Source organism: Ovis canadensis, chromosome 18 (assembly GCF_042477335.2).
Source record: "Ovis canadensis isolate MfBH-ARS-UI-01 breed Bighorn chromosome 18, ARS-UI_OviCan_v2, whole genome shotgun sequence".
Classification (NCBI taxonomy): domain Eukaryota; kingdom Metazoa; phylum Chordata; class Mammalia; order Artiodactyla; family Bovidae; genus Ovis; species Ovis canadensis.
The window spans coordinates 42699520-42716614 of record NC_091262.1 but is presented as its reverse complement, the minus strand read 5'-3'; the positions used below and the strand labels follow the sequence as shown (position 1 = coordinate 42716614).

Sequence of the window (17095 nt, the reverse complement as noted above, 5' to 3'; positions counted from 1 at the left end):
GGATGATCCAGCAGGCCCGATGCAATCATAGGCCCTTACATCTGTCAGAGAGATGCAGCTCAGGAAGGACTCAATCTGTGCTGCTGGCTTTAGAGAGGATGCTGGGGATGCAAGCCAGGAAGGTGGGTGGCCCACAGCAGCCAGGAACTGGCCTCGGCAGCCAGCCCATGAGGAGATGGGAGCTCAGTCCTAAAACCACAAGCAACTGAGGTCTGCCAACACATGGGATGCGTACTGGACAGGCCCTCCTGTTGAGCCTATGGAAAACACGCAGCCCAGCTGACACCTGGACTCAGCCTCGTGAGGCCCAGAAAATGGGCCCGTGGAGGCTGCTGTACTTGTACCCACAGAACTGTGAGATAGCCCAGCTGTGCTGTCTCCAGCTGGGAATCTTGGGATCATTTGTTATGGTGCCAACAGGAGACCAACATACCTGCAACTGCCAGGCTCCTGCCACCTATTTGCAAATCCCTGAGAAAGAATTTCCCCTGTGGGGAGAGTCCAGAGCTTCTTACAACAAGAGTGTCTCTCCTTTGTCAGGGCCCAGCGAGGCCGACCATCACCCCGAGAGAGGGAGCCCACGCGGGTCACACACATAGGAAGACTCACAGGGTGCTGGCAGGGACCAGCCTACTCCCCTCCTCGACCCTGGGGAGGGCAGGGTGCAGCGAGGAGGCTGCACCCTCTGTGACCCCAGGATCCTCCTGCCAGTGGGCTACTGATACGCCCTTCCCAGGGCTGCTGGGGAAGCAACACCGGTGCCTGGCACATGCCTGTGCTCAGTCCAAAGTGGCCAGACGGAAATGGGGGTGTCTGGGCAGAAGACTAGGCTCTTGAGAGCAGGGCAGGCCTGGGGCTGGCTCTGCAGCCTCAGAGAAAAGGGTGTGAGCAGAGGAGCCTTCCCTGGCTGGCAGAAGGGGATAGTGGAGCCAGGGTACCCTCTGTGCCGCTGGGGCAGGGCGTGGCCTGGGTAATGAGAATGTGAAGGAGGGACAGGTGCTGTCTCAGCACCAGGCAGTCATTGCTGTCGGCACTCAGTGCATGAGAGTGACAGGGGCCCCAGCTACGCCTGCCGTCGGACGCCTGCCCAAACACAGACATGAGCTGCCGAGCATCCAGCACAGGGCATGCCCCCTGGCAGGGTCTCTAAGGGACTCATAGCAAATACCTTGCCTTGGCTGAGCTGAAACAAAATCACCTGCCACCCGTGCCACCAGGGAAGGGCCCTGGACAGCAGCTGCCCACTGTTTTCTCCTCTGCCCTCTGCCCAGCGACACCCAGTTACTGAATGTTAGGGCTCAGAGAATTCTTCATGAAGAGACGGAGGAATAAAGGCATTCTGTAGCTAAGGTGTGTGTTCGTGCATGTACACACACACATGCACACACACACACACACGCACCGGCTGTGTGACTCATTAAGCACACAGAGCTGCAAGCCCTGCTTGCACCATCCCCCTACTCCAGCCCAGGCCTCTGACAGGTCCTAAGTCCAAGCTCAAACCAGCTACATATTTAAAGCAACAGGACACCATTCAGCATCTCAGCCCCATCCCAGGGGTGCGTGTTCCAGCAGAAAGGAAAGTAACAACTTAATGAGTACTTTCATGAGCTGGCCAAGGCCAATGCCAGGCTGGCAGCAGAAAGACCGTTGATCCTTCCGGTACTGCAGAGGACAGTGGGCAATGGGAAGCCTCAGGCTCCCACAAGAAAGTGTGACAATGTGCCTGCAAATAACATTTACAGATGTGGCCAGGCAGCAGGAGAAATGAAAAGCAGCCAGGGAGTTTTCAGGTTAAACCACGCCTGGCCAGCTCCAAGGTCTCATTTTTTAGACATCTAAAAACCATCCTAAGGACTGTGCACTTGAATTCTGCATTGACTTCAACTTGAAACCCTCCCCTCCTACCTTTTTTAAAGTATGAAAGCATCTGGGGAAGGAACAAGCATGAACCTCACCCATACACTAAAGTAAGAGCTATTTTTAAAAGATAAACCACACTGATTTATGTTCGTTGAAGCCACTGCAGCAGACAAAACCACTCTCAACCTAAAGGGTGTAGAAAAGTCCTTTTGTGAAGAAGGGAACACCCGAGACACTCGGATTTCTAAAATGTTTCAGCGTAGAGCCGAGACTTTCTCTCCTTCTCTTTCACACGTGGAAACTGAACGGGCCAGTTGGACCCCAAGCAATGTGACCGCAGAATTTAGAAAGCTAAAAAAAGATACTGTGGTGAGAATGCACCCCATTCTTACAGGGTATTTTTAGACCCCCCGAGCCAGAGAGGGTTTTAATTGATATTCTGTGCCAAAATTAGAAAGGCAGGGTCTGAGGGAGGCTGCCAAGGGCCTGGGGTTTACCTCGAGGCGCAACCAGTTCCCTGATGGCGAGGCTGGCTGCGGCTGGGTCCAAACTGCCCTAACGGCCTCCTGGGACCTTGGCCAGGAACCCTGCCCGCCTCGGGTGCCGGGAGGACTCATGGGACCAGGAGCAGGAGCCCTTCCCCCTGGGAACCTCCTCTGGACTCATGGGATCATGATCAGGAGACCCCACTCCCCAGGGCCCCCTGAGGGCTCATGGGACAAGAGCAGGAGTCACCATTCCCTGAGGCCCCTGAGGACTCATGAGACCAGGGGCAGGAGCATCCCCCTCCCACCCCCGAGACCCTTCTCCAGACTCACAATTCTGCGCTCGTAGAAGGCCCCGCTGCTGTAGGTGGTGGCCAGGGTGGACGCACACTCCTCCAGGTACCAGGGCCTGTGGCCATTCTCAGTCGTGCTGCTCACGGAGATGGTGTAGACGCTGTTCGTGTAGCCATCACAGGAGCAGTGGTCCCCCTCACGGCCGCCGTTCCCCGACGCCCAGACAAAAATGGAGCCCAGGCCTTGCCGGCCCTGGATGGGAGGGTGGGGACAGGTGTCAGCCCTCACTGGACGGCCCCGCTGGCTGGTCTCAGCCTGGCCCAGCACACCTCCCCCAGGAGGAAACTCAGAAGGCTGCACTTGGACCAGATGGGGGCCCCAAGTGTGTGGTTTCTAGGCTTCCTCTTGATGTTAACAGAGTCCTTGGCAAAACTCTGGACCCAGCAGAATGACTGGATGGTACTGAGGAGCCCTCCCTGCTCTTCAGGAGAAGATGCAGGCCCTCCCGTGACCTGTCCTGTCCCAGGGCCATGCCAGTGCCTTCCTCTGTAGCGACCCATGGGCATAAACGCCACACTGCCCCCACGTACACTGACATGGGAGCTGATGGATGAACCTAACGTTTCTGAATTGCAAGAGCTAGTCCTCGGAGAGAGGGGGTGAAGGTTCTGCAAAACCAGCTGCAGATGCACCCTTCCTGGGGAGCAAGCTCCTTGAAAAGCAGGTGGCCCAGGACCTATGGGACAAGGCCAGGTGCCAGAATGCCCAGGGCCATCCTAGGAGAGTGCCCCGGGGCCTCCACAGGGCCAACGCTGAAGCGCTCAGACTGCCAGCTTGGCCAAGCTCCATCCTCACCCATAGGCCCAACCAGGCTCCTCCAGCCACAGACACTGGCTAAACAAGCACACCAGTGCCAGATGGAGCTGACCTGTTGGTCCAAAGGCAGGACCTGCTAGTGGGTGCAGCTGGCCCCAGAGGGCGGAGCCAACACCCATCTCCAGATGGGCAGGCACCCCAGTCTCCTCACCCCTACCGCCGCAACCAAATATGCAAGAGGAAACCCAGGCTTTCCCCAACGACTGGATAATTTAAAGGAAGCTTTCAAAGGAATCCTGCAACCCTGGTAGCTGACTGAAGCCCTGCTTCTGATAGGATTGCAGACATGTGACCCTGGCACCCAAGGCCACCTGGGTTGAGGCATCCACCTGCCCCGGAGGTGCCAGGACACCCCACATGTGGACCAAGTGGACCCCAGGGCCCGCCCTCTTGTGCAGATTTGTCTTCACTCCAACATTCCCGCCAGCTCCAGCCTGGGGCTTGAGAGACAGCCCAGCCCCCGGCACAAAGCTGCCTCATCCACTCTTGTTCCCACATCTCTGGGGAGTCCTGTCCCAATGGCCAGCACAAAGGGCAGTCACTAGGACTGAGGACACAGGTTTGTCTGTGCAAGTAACACACACAAAGCTCATACAAAGCAGTAAGAATCTGAATGAAATTCAGTCAGAGCCTGTCTCTGATTCTCTCACGAGAATCATCTCTGGACACCTTCACCTTCAGTCCTCACCACACTGTAGGTTACTGATCAAAGGCCATCATTACTTGAGGCAGGGGGAGCTACATTCCTGCTCCTGCTTTGCAGAGTGCTTACACTTGTAAGCACCCACACTCGTGAGTGCCCACACTGCCCATACTCATGACCACCCATACTCATGAGTGCCCACACTGCTCACACGGCCTGCACTCGTGAGCGCCCATGCCGTCCACACCACTCACACTCGTGAGCGCCCATTCCACTCACACAGCTCACATTCGTGAGCGTCCACACCGCTCACATTGCTCACACTTGTGAGCGCCCACACTACTCACACTATCTACACAGCTCACATGCAAGAGGACAATGCCTAGGTCTCTCTACGTTGCAGGCATGGGCTTGGCTGGTCCAGGTAAGCCCGAGTCTGTGTTTCTAATGAGCTCCCCAGTGATGCCGGCAAACAACAGGGGCTTAAATGCCAAAGGCTTGCCTCTCTTCACCCTGCACTTTGCAGGAACCCCGGACCCCTGAGTTCTCACAGGCGTCAGAGCATCCAGAGCCTCTCTCCCTCCTGGGAACAGTCTCCTGGAAAAGAGCATGGGAACGGGGCAGAGGAAACACCCAGGGCTGAGGTGTAAGGAACGTCCAAGCTGTCTCTGAGGATTGTGTGTTCATGTTCTGTATCTCCTGTTCACCTGGAAGCCACAGGATGGAGGCTCTAGGGCGGTGGTCCCCAACATTTCTGGCACTAGGGGCCAGTTTTGTGGAAGATGATTTTCCTACAGACTGGGGTGGGGGTGGCTTTGGTATGGTTCGAGCACATTACACTTATTGTGCACTTTATTATCTTTCCACCAGCTCCACCTCAGATCATCAGGCATCAGAAGCTGGAGACGGGGACCCTGCTCTAGGGTGAGGATGGGCCAACCCCAGCTGTGAACTTGCACTTCTGTTCACGAAGACACCACCTCCACTCCTCAGAATGTGTTTCGGCGTCTTGCCAGGGAAGCAGATGGCTCATCTGTGCGTGTGGAATGCTAGTGAATGCTTGGCACTGGACCCAGCCAGTGCCTTCAGCCACAGTGTGGTAGACTCTCCCCTTCTGGGTGACCAGCCACCTGAGGACCAATATCCAACACCTCTTTATGCTAAAGTACAGTGTCTGATGGCGCCTACCAGAACCTGCACCATCTACCAAGATGCAGTCACGTTTTGCAGGGGAGGCTGCAGGTGACAAGTGGGGCATCAAGGATGAAAACAGATGGAAGAATGTGGTTTGGTTGGAGACCATCAAACTTCTAGGAGGATTCTCAGTGACAGCTTCTGATGGTTGCAATTTAAGGCTCCCTATGTGACATATTTTATTCAGAAAGACTAAAAGAAAATAATGCAATGACCTCAGTATCTCAGAAAACTGACACGTGGCAGGAACCACGCGGTCCCTCTGCAGCTTCTGCACTCCTGATGGCTGAATGAGGCCGGCGGGGCTCAGAACTCAGCACACGGAGCCCTCAGAGCTCCCGACACTCCACCCTCTACAGCTCACCTATACACCTGAGAGAGGTCAGGCCCAGACAACCAGCCCATCTCCTGGAAACAGCTCATCCTCAGCGCTCAGAATCTTTAGAAATCATCTCATAGAAATGGCCGACACTCAGGATTCACATCTCTCAAAGAGCATCTTCAGGGACGACCCTGGTGGTCCTGTGGCTCTGACTCCGTGCTCCCAATGTAGGGGGCCCAGGTTTGACCCCTGGTTGAGGAACTACATCCTGCATACTACAGCTAAGAGCTCACATCTGCAACTAAACTGCCCACGTGCCACAGCTTATCCCTGGTGCGACCAATTAAGAGAATAAAGAAAATATCTTTAAAAAGCAGCATCTTCCATTCAGTAAAGTGAAAGTGAAAGTGAAGTCGCTCAGTCGTGTCCGACTCTTTGCGACCCCATGGACTGTAGCCTACCAGGCTCCTCCCTCCATGGGATTTTCCAGGCAAGAGTATTGGAGTGGGTTGCCATTTCCATTCAGTAAAAGTGGTCTCTAACTTACATCTAATTTTAGGAGGGTCCCCTTGGTGTCAAGAGTGACAGCCACATGACCCAGCACACAAGGAATGCTGGAAATTGGGGCAATGAGATCTGTGCATCTGGCAGCGGCTAATATGCCCATGCCCTGACCTCCCAGCACCCGGTGAGCTCGGCCACTCGCCGAGCTGACTGAAGAGCCTGCACATCTCCTCGGAGTCATGAGGACAGAGGAAGACGTCTGTGTCCTGTGTGTGAGCTATGGACGTGCTGATGTCTACCTGTTCCCCGCTTCTTTTGTCGCGTGAGTGTCAGGGTAAGCACAGAGCTGTGAGGGACGTGAGAACGGAGACCCACTCTGGTCACTCACTTCTCAGACATTCAGGCCCTGAGCTGCCGGGGAGGAGAGAGGGCAGGATAAGAAGGCTCACACTCGTGTACAGTATCGCGTGGCCTGGAGCCACCAGACCATGGGGTCTGAGGCTGGGGGTGTTCCAGGAAACAAACCCCCCAGCCCCACAGAAGGGAATTAATAGATAGAAAGTGACCAAACTCAGCACATCCAGAAAAGTGACCATATTGTATTATTCAGACAAAGGAAATCATCAACAAGGGCCTGTGGAGGGGGGTGAGGTGGGGTGCAGAGGGCGGTAAGCCTTGCTTTCAGGACAACCACTGGTACCATCTGACTTGTTAACTATGTATTGACCACACTTTAATCATGGTGCACAGTTTATAATAAAATAATAACTTTAACAGTATGGTAAAAGTATATAAATAATAAAATGGGGTTGACCCAGCCCCACTGTCCTATCTCCCATAGGAGAAGTCAGAGGCATAAACCCTGCCTCGGGAGGCCTGGACTTCCAGCTCTAACCTCACCGGCATTGCCTGGCCACCCAGGGCCACCGGGACACTGACCACAGGCCAGTGTCTACTCCAGGAAGCTGTCCTCACCCAGAAATCCACTGTGAGACCTAGGTTGTCTCCAGGACCCTCTCTGCCCCAGCTTTCCTGACTCACAAGGACCCAGAACTGACGACCATGGAGTGACTGGGGTGTCCTCTTCTGCCCCCCTTGGCCGATGGGTTGAGATGTTTGCTCTGACAGCCCCTGGTGGTCTCCACCCCAGACATCCTAAATGGCTGGGTGGCACACTGGTGGGGAGGGAGCACCATGGAGACCTGATGCCTTGGGGGTGCGGGGTGAGCTCACAGCCTGTGATGCATGCACAGAGCTCCAAGATGGGGGTTCTGTGGGCAGGTGGGCTGAGTCCCAGACACCGTTCCACCTGCAGAGCCCCACTAACAGGCCAGGTGGTCAGTCTAGGACCCCTACCACCCAGCTGCACACCCCAAGCTGGGGGCTGTCAGGCTGCGAGGCAGAGTCCTGGGGTTGGCAGGTGAGCTGCAGGCACCTTGGGAGCAGTGACTCTGTAATGAGATGACATCCATCTGCTCTAGTTTGGTGGGTGCTGCTGCCCTGAGCCCCCACTTGACTTCTCCCTCGCTCTGGCCCTGGTCCCACCTCATCCTGTGTCAGGGCTCTCTCTGAGTCACTCTGACTCTGTGTGTGATCCTCAAATTTATTTATATATTTATTTAATTTGGTGGAGCATATAGGGTATTACTTCCTTGATCAGGGATGGAACCCCTGCCCCCATACAAGTCTTAACCACTGGACCTCCAGTGACATCCCTCAAATTTATTCACTGCTACCTACATGACAAGATTTCTCCTTACTTCTATGTTGGTTACTTAATAAGACAGACTGCAAACCAGCATGAAGCTGATCCCATACTTGTCTCTTAAAGGGTGAGAAGTGGAGCCCTTCAATGTGCAGAGAAGATCATCTTGGGTTTGTAGAACTGCTTTTAATATTATGTTTTTGGCTCCTTTATTCTTTCCGGTTTTTAACTGTTGAGAGCCCTCACTCTGCCCCTCACCCTGCCCTCCCACCACGGCTCTGGGTCACCACACCTTTCTGATGCCGTGCTCGAAGGCCTGTCTGGCCAGCCGGCCGGGCCCGTCCACCGTCTTGCCATCATCGTCCGGCCCCCAGCTGGCGCTGTAGATGTCGATGTAATTGGGTCTGGTGCCCAGAGACTTGGCCTCCACCACATCGGTCACATCTCCATCCAGCATTCGGATGCCTGAAAGCACAGGCGGATGTGAGAGCCGTGTGGATGCTGGCCCCTCATGGGCGGGGTTCCCATGTACGACATCGGGCCCCACACTCAGCTGAGACCCCAGCCACTAGCAACTCCCACCCTGACAGCCTGGAAACCCTGCTTGAACACAATGTCAGAGAAATTCACAGCAGAAAGAGAGGGATTCAGACCTGAGCACCATCGCAGGTTCAACAATGGTGCCCACAGCCACGTGGGCCCTGGCTGAGGCCTGAGGGAAGGCTGAGGTCACCAGACAGCTGGCTCCTTGTGGCTGGACGGCCTCAAGAGAGAGCAGACACCAATGCCAACTGCTTCACCTGCTGGCTCTGCCTGCTCCCCACTCCTTCACCCTCCATGGACCGCAGGCTTGTGTCCCCAGGCTCAGGGTTGACGCCCTAACCCCATGCCAGCATATCTGGAGGCAGGACTTTCAGGAGGTTCGGATGCAGTCATGAGGGGCCAGGGCAGGACTAGCAGACTCAGGAGAACAGATGGCGAGAGCGTGCCTCCCATCTCCTCTGCCGCGTGAGGACACAGATGGCGGTCATCTGCCAGCTGCCACACTACAGGGCCATCGCGAGAAAGCAGTGGGCTGGCACCTTGAACTTGGGTTTCACGCCCCCCAGAGCTGCGAGCCACAAGGGCTTGTGGTTTGAGCCGCCTGGTCTGTGGTATTTTCTCACGGCTGCCCGAGCGGTTTGGACCCTTAGGTGCCTGGTAGCAAGATGCGGGGCTGCCACCATTGTTCAAGACTGGATGTGACAGTACAGGACGGGGGGTAGGGGGTGGACACTTTGTCACCAGCTCCAGAGAGGAGGCCTGGAGAGGAGGCCCCTCACCAACGGGAGGTGGGGGGAACATGGGGCAGGCCACTGGGGAGACCCTGCCCGACCACCTGTTGCAACCAGTTAGTGACCACGGGGCTACCTCATCTCCCTAAGCTTCTGACGTCTGTAACGTGCAGTGATGAAAGCTGTCAAATCTGCTGAGGCACCAAAACATCAAAAAAGATGGCTCACAGCCACTGTGTCAGCAGCTGGTCTGACCCTAACTGTAAAAACCGGGGCAGTAGAACCTACTTCCAGGGGCTGTTAACAATAACTACTTTTTACCTTTATTTTTAAAACATTTACTACTTGACACATGAAGGATTGCCTGGGACACACGTTACAAGCCTACTAAATAAAGCCTGGTACACGTTAGTTACAGAGCCTACTAAATAAAGTAACAGACAAACATGAACCTCCATCTTGGGAAAATATGAACTTGAACACCTGAGGCCTTGACCCAGGCCTGCCCCTCACACAGAAAAGTACTCAGAAATGTGCATTAGTTTATCCATTGCCTTAACAGTGGGTGCTTTAATGAGTGGAAGCGGGCTTAAATAGCACAGGGTGTACTGGGAATTCATCCTTTGTCGGTTACTTATGTTATAAATACCTTCTCCCAGTTGGTGCCTTGTCTTCTCACTTTGTTTACGGTGTCTTTTGATAAATATGAGGTTCTCTGTGTAAAAGCCAAATCTTCTTTGGGCTTGTCAGCATCTGTGGAGGATGGACCCCCCCCCCCACCCCGTGCTGTATTTTCTCTTTTCTGATTTCTGGGGGGTGACAGCAGTCAGCATGGCCCCCAAAACCATGCCTCCTGGTCTCCGGTCTGTGTGTCCAGGGCCCCTGTCTCCATGGCTGTGTCACAGATGGGACCTTGGGGCTCTTGGAGCCATGAACCCTGAGAAGGCACCACAACCAGTACAGGATGCTGGCTGCTTCGTGAGGCAAAGATGCAGCCCCGGGGCAAGATGAAGCGCAGAGTGCTTCAGGGGGAAGAGAGCAGGCGCTAGACAGTCCCAGGGTGGAATCACATCCCAGCTGCATCTGGCCTTGGGCCAGGGTCTCACACTCTCTGAGCCCATGTTTTCCGCAAAACCTGCTGGGGCAGTCGGGAGGATAATAACATCGGGGCCCTGATGCCCTCTGCTTTCTGAAGAAAAAGCAGCTGCTTTCTTCATGTCCTTATCTTTAGCAATGGATTCTCCAGGGCAAGAGACCCCACCAACCATACACACAGCCAAAACCAAACCAGTTCTGCCATCCAGGTGGTGACAGTAGCCTGCCACCCTCAGGCCTCTCCAGGCCAGGGATGGGTGGTGGAATGCCAATGTCTGAACAGGAACAAGACGCCAGGAGACATCCCCCAGGTACGTAAAAACAGAGGACCAGAATGCTTCCCGGCACCTCTCACATGCCTCCTCCTCCATCCTGGAGGAAGAGCGACTGATGTGTGAGGAAGAAAGCATGACATACTGAGTTTTTAATTAAGCATCTGTTTTCCCAACACTGACAAGCTGCCAACAAGGAAAAGGTAAATATTTCCAGTGGAGACCTGCTGTTCTAGTACTGGCATTAGATGCGAATGGCTCTCTGGAAATGCCCAACTGAAGAAAACAGTCATCATTTCTTTAATGAAAAAATAAAGACCCATTTTCCATAAACTGTCAGGTACAAAAATAATGTGGACAAACCACCTGGATTTGGTTTGTCCTGGTTGTTGGTGTGCCCACAACTAGGCAGCAGGCTGGGTCCAGGGCTCCTGGGAACAGGACATGCGGGGCTGACCCGTCTACTCTGAGGTCCCATCTAGGGAACAAGGTGGGAGAAGTGTGATGAGGAGGGGGAGGGGGCTTCGCAGGGCCTGCTGGGCAGCTCAGCCCCTGGCAGAGTCACATCTAGGAAGACTGCACAGCTGGGCTTGCCGCAAACAGTCACCTTTCCACAGACTGACCTGCACCCACAGCAGGCTCACTGTCCTGGAGAACCCGATGAAAGCACTGATTTTACAAGTCTCCTGAGGAAGTTAAAAAAACAACCACAATTTTCTCATAGTGACCCATCCTTCCTCCCTTCCCCTGCTTCTAATTTACAGAAGAGAATGACAACCCACTCCAGTACTCTTGCCAGGAGAATCCCATGGACAGAGGAGCCTGGTGGGCTACAGTCCATGGTGTCACACAGAGTCGGACTTGAATGAAGCAACTGAGCACACAGCACATGCAAATCACAGGCTTGAGTGCTGCAGGCAAACCCACCCAGGGCCACTGCATCGCCCCTGCAAGTGCCCTGCATCCGTCCACGTTCACAGGCCAGTGGGAGGTGGGCGGTGCCGGACTTGCAGACAGGGTCTTAAAGGAGTAATTAAGCTGAAGTGAGGTCACATGGGTGTACACTCATCCAACAGGCCTGGTGTCCTTCTAAGAGGAAATTCCGACACAGACAACCCAGACCAAAGGATGACCACAGGGAGACAGAGATGAGCAGCTATCTGCTGGTATAGAGAGAGGCCTTGGAAGAAACCAGGCCTGCCAACACCTTCACCTTGGACGTTCAGCCTCTAGAACCGAGAGAAAAGGTTTCTGTTGGTGAGCCAAGGAAAAGACAACCGGAAGAACACCCCCTTGCCCTCCTCCCTCTCCCCAACAGGAAGTCAGCCATCAGGCCGTCTGGAGGAGGGAAGGGGAGTGGGATGTGGGCCCACTCTTGTCTGTTGAGAGGTAGTGTGTTTTGCCTTCAGCAAATGAATGGCAACCCAAGAGCAATGAACAGCGGCAAGTAAAATTAGATTGTGGCTTCCTGAGTGTGACAAATGGGCCTCCCCAACAAATTTTGCTCATTAATCCCGAGTTTATTTTAGCAATTTCCACAGAGAATTGATTTCATCTTTTTTTCCACTAAAACTACAGTATATTCTGTCCTACCCACAGCCATTCTGGGCTGAGGGAGGTTGCAACAGTTGTTTAGAAATGCTGCAAACCTAAAAGGCTTCTGCTCTCATTATGGCCCAAGACAAACAAGCTCTCAGATCTGTAAACATGCCTGCACTGAACAGCCTCCTTCTAAGACCTGAGGCGTGTCTGCGGGACTGGGAGGCACATGTGAACTTGCCACAGGGTTACAGGAAGTGTCCAGACACCACAGTTGACCACCACACCAGGTCTCCCTGGGCTCCTGTTCAGTCCGATATCCCTCATGGTGGAAGCGAGGCAGGAGCCAGAGGTGATCAGTAAACTCTTGGGCCCCTCAGAAGAGGCCTCTCCCAGTAGGTCTCGCATGAACCCTGTCTCTTATTTTCTGTATTCTGATGCTTCAGGCCTTGCTGACCCTGCAGGGACTGAACCCCCACACTCCCAGGCTGGCCAGTTCGTAGAGATGGTACAGGAGGCCCCCAGGATATCTTCCTTCGGCAAATCAGACAATCCAGAGCCCACCCCACAAGCATGTCTTTCATTGGTGGTGGGGGGGGTCTTACCTTCAGGTTACTCTCCACTTGCCCCAATCACCCCAGGGCCAGGAACCAGACCACCAGGGGCAGCCCCTAAGCCCCCAGCCCTGAAATGATTCAAACTAGCCCATCTTAAGCCTGTTTACCCCTCCTCACTTGTCTTTTATGCAGAAACCACAATAAGGGCTGCAGATCACTGCTTCCCTTGCTCCTTCTGCCTCCAGAGAGACCCTGGAGCCTGCCATGTGTCCCCCCTGGCAGCATGACCCATTCTCTTGGGAACTGTGAGTGACAGACTCTACTCAGGGACCACTGTCTCCTGACCTGTGGGCCTGTCATAACTGAATAATAAGGAAAACTTTATTTCAAAACAGGTCACTCTTTCATAATCAGATTCTGCTGATTCGTCAGAGAACAGTAAAAAGTGGAAGAACCTCAGCAGTGCGCTGGAGATTTGAAATCGTGACTGAGTTTCGTGGTTTCTGCACCAGGAGCAGGGTCCAGAGAGCAAAGGAGTTCAAGGAGGGCTGGCGGGGTGGGACAGGGGGACAGCAGGCAGGACAGGGACTTAGCCCCATAGGCAGGAATGTGAGGAGCCCTGAAGGATGTATGTCCTATGACAGGATGCCCTGAGCGGGCCTCTGATGAAGACCAGAAGGCAGTGACAAGAAGACAGTCACACCACCCAGCAAGAAGGCCACTGGCTTGTCACGCAGGCTCGGACATGCTGTGTGTTCTCTCCCTGCCTATCTTTCTCACAAGCCCCCAGGAGCAGAACTGCTTACACGGACAACCTCAGAACCGCACATGCAGCCTAGAATCGGCTCACCTGTCCTCTGGGGAGGATGGTGGCCACACCTGCCCATCTCCTCCTTCCTAAGGCTCCTCTCAGCCTCAGGGTACCATACCCAGCAGGTGGGGGCCTTTGATGAGAATGTGGAGGTTGTGGCTACCCATAGTCACTAAATCCCCCCAAACCGCCCAATGCATTTTAAATTTTCCTGCAGTTAAAAACACACTTGGAGTCTTTGAAGATTAATCTGCAGCTTAAATTGTACTCTTAAAATACTCGTAAGCCTAAACAGCTTAATGGAAACGCTAATGAGACTGAGTTCTGTGAGCCTGAATTAACATAATGAACTAATTTATGGGCAAGGATTAATTTAGCTGTTATGTACTTAACATTCTCCTGTTTATGAAAGGAAAAGCATGATTCAGTTCCCCCATCAAAACAGGGAACAAAAACACCAGCAGGAATGTGGCTGCAGCACTTGTCCTTCCCAGAAACAGTCAACAGGCTGAAAAGGCACCTGCCTTTTGTCCTTCACGAGGCCTGAGCAGGACACCTTTCAGTTCCAGGGCACCACCTGCCCCCCAGCAGCCTGGGGATCTGTCCCTTGGGCTAGGGGGCTTCACTGAGCTGGAGTTGGACACAGGGGCAGGTTGTGCTCCAGGTGACCCCATCCTGCCTCAGGGAAGTGTCTGAGTCCTGCTAAGCATCAGCTCAGGGGAACAAGTCACCAAAAGCCAGATGCCCCCTAAAATTAAAAAGGCAAGGGCTTCATCACGCACCCTACAGGTGACTTCACCCAGCAAGTTTTCCTTAGGCCAGGGCCGGGTGAGCATCCTACAGGATGTTGGGAGGGGCCCTAAGGTCAGAGGACCCGATGCAGCAGCCTGGCTCACCCCTCCAAGTCTGGGAGGGGCTCTCAAGGAACCAGCCGGGAGGTCTCTGTCTGGAACTCACCTGGCAGGTGAGACACTGATGACGATGAGCTGAAGGCTGGTGGGCGCACGTCTGAGCCCACCCACCACCACTCCCAACCAGAAGCAGACAGGGAAAGAGGAATGGGGAACACTAAGCACAGGGCTAAAAATTTTTTTAATTAAAAAAAGGTTAAGAGAGTGAGAGAATAAAGACAGCGAGGAGAAAGGGCAGGGGAGGGCTCGCCATCCTCTCTCTGTGACTTCCCAGGTTGTCCCAGTTATCACAGGAAGGATGGGGAGCACGGCTTAGAACATATGAGGCTGGAAGAGAGAAGCAAGGCCCAGTTACCTTTGGAGGAAATGTGAATGCAGCCAAGGAGGACTCACATGCCCACTGCGGAGCATGGACCCTTCTATCTGCTCTGCGCCTCCTCCCGGGAGTGGTGGCAACAGTCTTCACCCGGTCACCGCTGCAGCACCAGGAGCCACAGCTGCAAAGGGGCGACCTCGGCTTAACGCCAGGGGCCTGAGCTCACATGTTGGCTCTGCCAGCAGCAGTGGTGCGGACCCAGACGCAGCAGGCAAGCCTCCGCTCTGTCAGTCTCCCCTGGTGTGGAGCAACTGTGCTAACACCCAGCTCCAAGCATCATTCTGAGGACCAGATACACAGATGACTATGTGTGTTGGTGCAGCATCTGGTAACTAATGGTAACCAGTGAAAGCACTGAGCGCCATCACAATAAAAATACCAATTGGCCAGATGACGAAGGGAAATCGAGCCCCTGGTCCACCTCTACTCAGGGCCCTAGAAATAACAGAAACAAGAAAAGAAACGAATAAAACAGCAACAGCCCTGGAAAACAAGGGACAAGAGGAGGAGGCAGGGAAGGAAGCTGTGGCGGGGGGTGGAGTCGGGGCGAGGGCGGTGAGGGGATGGGGTGGAGTGGGATGGGTGAGGGGGTGGGGTGGTTAGGGTTAGGGTCCTGCCATGCCAGAGGGTTAGGGTTGGGGTTAGGGTTAGGTGGGTGGGATAGCCACCTCCCCTCTGGGCTGCCAGTGGGCAGCAGCAGGCTTCATTCAGAGTCTGACACCAAGGACGAGGGCACCAAGGCTGGACAAGGAGAACAAAGTGGGCAATGGGGGGTCCAGTACCACCTTGCCAGACTCTAGCATCTTCTCTCAATAGTTGACAGAACAGCCAGACAGAAAATTGGCAAGGATGTGGAAGAACTCATCACTACCAACAACCAATAGGGTCTCACTTCTAGAACATTCTATGCAACAAGAGACTACACGTCCTTGTCAAGTGCATGCAGAAGACTACCAAGATAGATTCACCCCCTGACCTCAATGAATCTAGGAAAACTGAACTCCTAGCCAAGTGTGTTCCACAACCACGAGGGACTCTAACTTGGACTCTAACTAGTAACCAATGGTAGAAAGAGAACAGAGCATCTCCAAACAGCTGGAAACAAAACAACATGCTCTTAAATAATCTATGAGCCCGAAAGGAAGTATCAAGGGAAAAACAAAACATTGAACTGAATGAAAACGCAAATACAACGTATCAAAATCTGTGAGACATGGCTAAACTTACTGCTATGAGAGAGCTTTACAGCACCACCATTTACATCAGAGAAGAGAAAAACATCTCCAATCAATAATGGAAGCATCCACTTCAAGATCCTAGAAAAAGACTTCGATAAGCCCAAAGCAAGAGAAAGGAAGGAAGCATAAAGATGGGAGCAGAAAACAATGAAGCTGAAAACAGAAAAACACTAGAGAAAATAAGCATAACAAAGAGCTGGTTTTCTAAAAAGATTACTAAAACTTGGTAAACTTCAAGTATGAATGACTTAAAAAAAAAGGGGGGGGGTGGGGAGACCCAAATTACCAACATTAGGAATTAAACAAAATATAACCACAGACTCTACTGCACCAAAAGTGCAATAAGAGAATACTACAAATAACTCTACACAAATAAATGTGACAAGTTAGATGAAATGGACCACCTCCTCACAACATACAAACTACCACAGTTCTTGCCTGGGAAATCCCATGCACAGAGGAGCCTGGAGGGCTACAGTCCATGGGGTGACAAAGACTCGGACACAACAGAGTATATGTGCTCTGCACTCAGTATGAAACAGACAATTTGAACAGCTCTGTAACTTTTCAAGAAATTTAGTTTGTAACTAAAAAAAAAAAAAAAAACTCCCCCCAAAAGAGATTTTTTAGGTCAAAAGAATCTACTAGTAGTTAAAGAATTAACACCAATTCTACACAATCACTTCCAGAACATAAAAGGGAGGGAACAATTCTCAATTCACTTACTGAAGCTAGGACTGCCCTGAGACTAAGATCAAACACAGTGTAAAGAGAGAGAGAGAAAAAAAATTACAAACCAAGACTCCTCATGAACATAAAAACCCTTTACAAAATATTAGCAAATGGGTTTCAGTAATGTATCAAAAAGGAAAAGAAAACATCATGGCCAAGTAGGGCTTACTCTACAGACAATACTGGATCAATATTCAGAAACCAATATAACCCACCATGCTAACAAGCTAAAGAAAAATCACATAAAATATGTCACTCGATGAGGAAAAGGTGGTGACAAAATTTTACACCCATGCATTCTTTAAAAAACTCAAAAAATTGTGAATAGAAGGGAGCATAATGAACTTTCTAAAAAACATTTACAAAAAAATTATTCTTAATGTAAAGGTCCAGACCTTGTTCCT

General features: G+C 52.7%; 1 protein-coding gene across 2 annotated transcripts in view; it reads right to left on the bottom strand.

The window, feature by feature from the left end:
- The window catches only part of PCSK6 (proprotein convertase subtilisin/kexin type 6), a 171061-nt gene that overhangs the window by 59305 nt on the left and 94661 nt on the right, over window positions 1-17095 (bottom strand). For both annotated transcript variants that reach the window (XM_069560066.1, XM_069560067.1), the window contains exons 7-8: window positions 8179-8351; window positions 2682-2894 (exon numbers count right to left, since the gene is read on the bottom strand). In XM_069560066.1, the coding sequence (XP_069416167.1) occupies window positions 2682-2894; window positions 8179-8351 (386 nt within the window). The remainder of the gene's footprint in view (window positions 1-2681; window positions 2895-8178; window positions 8352-17095) is intronic.